Source organism: Hemibagrus wyckioides, linkage group LG12 (genome assembly GCF_019097595.1).
Source record: "Hemibagrus wyckioides isolate EC202008001 linkage group LG12, SWU_Hwy_1.0, whole genome shotgun sequence".
In the NCBI taxonomy this organism is placed as follows: domain Eukaryota; kingdom Metazoa; phylum Chordata; class Actinopteri; order Siluriformes; family Bagridae; genus Hemibagrus; species Hemibagrus wyckioides.
In genome coordinates, this window is record NC_080721.1 from 1,155,050 (window position 1) to 1,161,049 (window position 6,000).

The 6,000-nt window shown below is 41.9% G+C and overlaps 1 protein-coding gene across 2 annotated transcripts in view; it reads left to right on the forward strand.

Moving 5' to 3' along the window:
- cgnb (cingulin b) overlaps positions 1–6,000 on the forward strand; it is a 55,420-nt gene that overhangs the window by 43,803 nt on the left and 5,617 nt on the right. For both annotated transcript variants that reach the window (XM_058404969.1, XM_058404970.1), the window contains 8 exons: positions 863–953; positions 1,847–2,065; positions 2,860–2,949; positions 3,038–3,283; positions 3,540–3,710; positions 3,997–4,158; positions 4,363–4,452; positions 4,566–4,649. In XM_058404969.1, coding sequence (XP_058260952.1) covers positions 863–953; positions 1,847–2,065; positions 2,860–2,949; positions 3,038–3,283; positions 3,540–3,710; positions 3,997–4,158; positions 4,363–4,452; positions 4,566–4,649 — 1,153 coding nt within the window. The remainder of the gene's footprint in view (positions 1–862; positions 954–1,846; positions 2,066–2,859; positions 2,950–3,037; positions 3,284–3,539; positions 3,711–3,996; positions 4,159–4,362; positions 4,453–4,565; positions 4,650–6,000) is intronic.

Consider the following 6,000-nt stretch of genomic DNA (forward strand, 5'->3'; position numbering starts at 1 on the left):
AGTTGTTTGAGTCCAAATGTCCAAGAATAATAATATTATTATTATTATTATTATTATTATTATTATTATTATTATTATTATTATTATTATTTGGTCATGAATGGATTGAATGTAATTTAATGTAGATGAGAAACAGAGTTAGAAATAAATCAGTATTTACTTGTGATGGTTTATTAATGTTGAAGATTAAAGATAGAGTTAATGTCACTGATGCAGTAAATAATAACGAAACCTTAATATAAAGCCTTAGCTGAAATGCTGTGTATTGCTTCTTTAACCAACAACAACATCAGTAACTCATAATACAACTTAAACATTTAAAATCTGACCCTTTAAACAATCAAGGTACTGATACATGAGTAAACAAAAACAAATCATGATTTCTAAAGTCATCAATAATCATGTGATGGAGGAAATCAAGGGATATGAAACCATGATCTAACTAACCACTTCAATCATATTTCAGCTGATACTACTGCTAACAGATGTGTCACAGATGTGTATGATTCTGTCTGATGATTGTGTGTGTGTGTGTGTTTAGGCCATGTAAATGTGAATACTTGTTTAACTGATTACTTCAACAGATCTGATGTGATGCTATTGAAAAGGTCCATGTGTGTAAACTGTCAGAAGTTCTTCCTGTAAGAGGAACTCTATATTCCATATTCACATCACAGTGTGTTCATGTCTTTAAATATCTTCAGAGAAGTGAATTTGTTAAACAAGTATCAGAGTTTTCGTGGTCAGTGCAGAGATGAGCTTTATTTGATTGATTGATTATGTGCTGGTGCAGTATGTCCTGTTTATCATTCCTAGTTTGACGTGTGTGTGTGTGTGATGTGTGAATCGTCTGATTGCCTAGACTGCTGCAGGCTCAGCAGGAAAAGAAGGAGCTTGAGGAGAAGCTGCTCAGCCTGAAGAAGCAGACGTGTGAAACAGACTCGTCCACTCAGGTAACACAACCAGTCGCTCTGATTTGATAATAAAAGACGTGCCCTTTGTCAGGTGGGCGATTTTTGTCTTTGATTCTTGTGTCCATGGGTCATGTAACACACACAGACACAGTTTTGCCATCTGAAGGTGTGAAGGTTCAGTCCAGCTAGTATCTCTAACAACACCTGTCCTTAAAAACACAGCTGGATTCACTGAACTGAACAGCCAAATGTTTGTTCACTGCTGACCGTCAGAGCCATATGAGCTGGTTAAACATCCAATTTCAGATTTAATCCTCATTTACTGTCCCAATGTGTTCCACTCTTCTGTGAAGGCTCTCCACTAGATGTGTGTCTGAGAGCATTAGTGAGATCAGACTCTGATGTTGTAAGAGTGAGTTGGTCTGGGGTTCAGTTGGTGTTCCAGTTCATCCCAAAGGTGTTCAGTGGGGTTGAGTCAGAGTCAGGACCTCTGTGCAGGACACTCCAGTTCTTCCACTCCAACCTTAACCTCTACACCATGTCTTCATGGAGCTCTGTGCTTTGTGTACAGGAACATCATCTGTACATTTGTGTGCTTCAGACTTCAGACCTGCTGCACACACACACACACACACACACCTCAGAGCAGTCCAACATCCTGCTGCATTCGACTGACACGTTGTTCCTAAACCCCTGAGTTCATGAGCAGTAAACACAGCCACTCTTCTTACTTGGAATGAGTTTTATTCTATATTCACTCTGTAGGAATTTTACTGTATACACACAGACATAAACACTACTCTGCTGTCTGCGGAGGGAAATATCATCACTCATCACAGTTAGCTTGTTGCTAACAGAAGACAACTATAGAGCTGTTTTTTTTGTAAACACATGAAGGTTGGTGATTTCATCTGAACATCACATTTCATCAGGTTCAGGAGCTGCAGCGATGTCTGGACGATCTGACAGAGGCACGTTTACAAATCCGTGAGCAGAAAGCCGAGTTGGAGAAGAAGGAGGAGGAGCTTAGATCCCTGAGAAGAACCAGTCAAGACAGAGAAGACGAGCTTGAGGCTGAGATCAAAACACTGCAGGAGCAGGTGAAGAAGGACAGAGAAGAGCTTTCCAAAGAGCTGGAGAAGAGACAACAGGTTAGATCTGTTTTATTAAAAAAATGAAGAAATTCTTAATATGGGACAGATGTAGTTCATCTTTTCTCCATTTCTCATAAACAGAATTATGTACACAATATAAACACCATTAGAAAAAGCATTTAGAAATAATTAGTCATTACATTTTATTTTGAAATACAATTATTCCACAAAATATTTCAATATTTCTCTTTTTTTACTTTTAGTTTGAAACCTGAGGTTATGTAAATAATAATGTATGTATAACACTCGAGTCTCAGGATGTGATTTTATATCTTTCAGCTCCAACAACAAAAATATTCATGTTAGGATTCCATTAGTAAAGAAATGCTGGGGTTTGTGGTAATAAACACAGATGGAGGCAGATACACCACCTGGAGCTGGAAACGTCTCCTACACCGTCACTGTTACAGCGTTTAATACACTGTTAATACAGTTTAACCTTCAGAGACCATTAGTCAGATTTCTGTCTGTAAAAGACGCTCGTGTTTCAGAGCAGAATTAAAGATGTCTCGTGTTAATAAAGAGCTCCACACCATGAGCTGTGAAGTTTTACCTGGAAAGCTGGAGGAGTGAAAACCGACAGGACAGGACAGGACAGGGGTGAGGATGTAGCAGTGAGGGGATTCCTGTAAGCTCACAGGATCAGATTCTTTCTTTTTTTAATGTTTCAGGTAAAAGATCTCTTAATTGATAATAAAGGTCACCTCAGGGCTTTTCATGAATCTCTTGGTGCTCAGTACTGTGACGTCTCTGTCCACTTCTCAGTCTTTACTGCTCTGCACTTTCCCCAGGCTTTAGCATCCCCTCAGGATCCTACAGGAGACGGCTCTCTGGACCTTCAAGAGGCCAACACTCGCCTCCGAGAGAGAATCGCCCGCATGGTACAGTGGTCAAGATTTACATGAGAAATCCTGAAGAAATAAAACTGTGTCATCTGTATAAAAAGTCTCTACACGTTCTTTCTCCCAGTCCCTGCTGCAGTCCAGTCTGCCGGACACCGAGGCTTCAGATGCTCTGGAGGAGGAGAACCGCTATCTGAAGACTCAGCTGGAGGAATCGCGGCGTGTCGCGTCCCGCCTCGGCCACGAGAGAGAGGAGATGAGCCGCCAGCTGGAGGAGAGAGAGAGGGAGAGAGAAACCCTGAGGCGAGGAAAAGCAGAACTCCAGGAGCAGAAGAGACTGCTGGACCGAGCGCTGGACAAGATGAACAAAGATGTGAGAGTGTGTGATTATGTGAGAGTGTGTGAACGTGTGTGTGTGAACGTGTGTGTGTGAACGTGTGAATGTGTGAAAGTGTGTGTGTGTGTGTGTGAAAGTTTGTGTGTGAATTAGTTGTTTCAGCAGTTGGAGATGTTTAGTTTGTGGGTTAGATCAGATGATGATCAGTGTGGTCCTTCAGTAAAATAGGTTTATGGGTTTTGGTCAGTAATATAATGGTAATTAAAGTCCAGTTTGTGTTTCTGGACCCCAGGTAGACCTGCTGATGGGCGACTCTCGGCAGTCTGTGCAGAACCTGCAGGCTCAGCTGGATGAGTTCAGAGATCGATCTCGTAAAGAGCTTCAGGAATCTCAGAGACTCGGCAAGGACCGCCTGCTGGAGCTGCAGAGAACGCAGACCAGTCTCAAAGCAGCACAGGATGAGGTGAGGGACATGCACAGGTCCAGCAGCTGACGCTGTCTCTGCTAGTTAATTAGTACAGTGATTTAAATGTGTCATAGTATTTCACTTACTTTTATTAAAAAACTGGAAAATCTGTGGAACCTGATGGAAATAAGAGTTAAAGTAAGAAATCAGCACAGCCTTTATGGAGCAAATTCACTTCACACAGAGATCTGGACCTCAGGATACTCCGGATCTGGACAGAATCCTGCTGAACATCACGGCTTGAATTTTCTCACACGGAGCTGTGTGTGTGTGTGTGTATCAGGTGGCACGTCTGAAGAAGGACCTGCTGGTGTGTTCTGAGGAGAGGGACAGTGCTCAGCTGGATAAGGAGCTACTGAGCAGTCGCCTGAAACACAAGGAGAGTGAACTGGACAGTGAGAGGAGCTCACAGACTGACCGCAGCAGAGAGATACGACTTCTGGAGGTGTGTGTGTGAGATGTGTGTGTGGTGTGTGTGTGGTGTGTGTGCGAGAGCATGTCTGAGCAGCGGAGTGAGTGTGTGTGCTGTGTGTAGATGAGTGTGTGTGAGTGTGTTTGAGAGTGAGTGTGTATGTGTGTGTGAGAGTGTGTGTAAGAGTGTGTGTGTGTGTGTGTGATTATGACACTCATACCTGTCTGCATGTCGTAGGATAAAATAAAGACGTTGGAGATTGAACTGGACGAGGAAAAGACAGGAGCAGAACTTCTCAATGAGAGAAACACACGCACCCGTGAGCAGGTAGTGACACACACACACAGCCTCTCACATACACACAAACAAACACAAACACACACACACACTCTGTCCACTCTGAGTTATTTGAAGTTCTTCTCCTGCCCGGTGTGTGTAAGGTGGAGCAGCTGCGCTCGGAGCTGAAGCAGGAACGCTCAGCCAGACATGACCTGGAGATGGATAAGAGCTCTCTGGAGAGACAGGTACAAACATAAACCCTCATCTGTACAGGTCAGTTACTGTACATGATCAACTAATCCCCCCCACACACACACTCTCAGGCCACATTAATCCTCAGATTAAGGCTTCAGATGTCACACACATCAGACTTTCGGCTAAATGTCTAATGTATAAAGCACACAGAAATGAGAAAGTATTCTAGAGTTGGAAAGTTGTCATCTGATTGGTCAGCTTCTAAATTGATTGGTCAGCATCTACATCTGATTGGTCAGCATCTAAATTGATTGGTCAGCATCTACATCTGATTGGTCAAATTCTACATCTGATTGGTCAAATTCTACATCTGATTGGTCAGCATCTACGTCTGATTGGTCAGCATCTACGTCTGATTGGTCAAATTCTACATCTGATTGGTCAGCATCTACGTCTGATTGGTCAAATTCTACATCTGATTGGTCAAATTCTACATCTGATTGGTCAAATTCTACATCTGATTGGTCAGCATCTACATCTGATTGGTCAAATTCTACATCTGATTGGTCAAATTCTACGTCTGATTGGTCAAATTCTACGTCTGATTGGTCAAATTCTACATCTGATTGGTCAGCATCTACATCTGATTGGTCAAATTCTACATCTGATTGGTCAAATTCTACATCTGATTGGTCAAATTCTACATCTGACTGGTCAGCATCTACATCTGATTGGTCAAATTCTACATCTGATTGGTCAGCATCTACATCTGATTGGTCAGCTTCTACAGGATTTGTGTGTTGTGTTTTCTGAAAACAAAGCATTAGTGATGCTCCACGTCTCTCACAGAAGAAGGAAGTTGTGGTGTTTATAAGTGTGACAGTGGGGATCAGCTGGATGCTGGATTTTCAAATAGATGTAAAGTATAGACTCATTCATTTCTTTAATAAATAATTGAATAATTGAATAATAATTTCTATAATAAGTTTTTAATTTCATTAATAATTTTCTTAAACAAACGGTCAGTGGTTGCACTCCGTTCTGTTTTTGTAGAGACTTTAACATTTTTATACCGCTGAACAAAATGAACCGTGATTGGCTGTTTTACCTGTCAGTCAAACACCCTCTTGGGCGGTCCTGGGCCAATAAAAGCTTCTACGGAGTCCAGAATCCTCTTCTGTCAGTCTGAAGCTCTGGCTAAGAGAGACTGGACGAACCTCAGCCATGTAAAGAGTAACTGAAGCCCTGATGTGTGACACTGTAGATTTCACTCATTATACAGCTGATTGGATCTTCACACGAATGAGCGGATGTACTTAATAAATTGTCAAAATATGTTTCAGTTTCCTGTTGGTGTGGTTTGTTTGGTTCCCACACTGTCTGCTCCTTTGTCAGGAATTC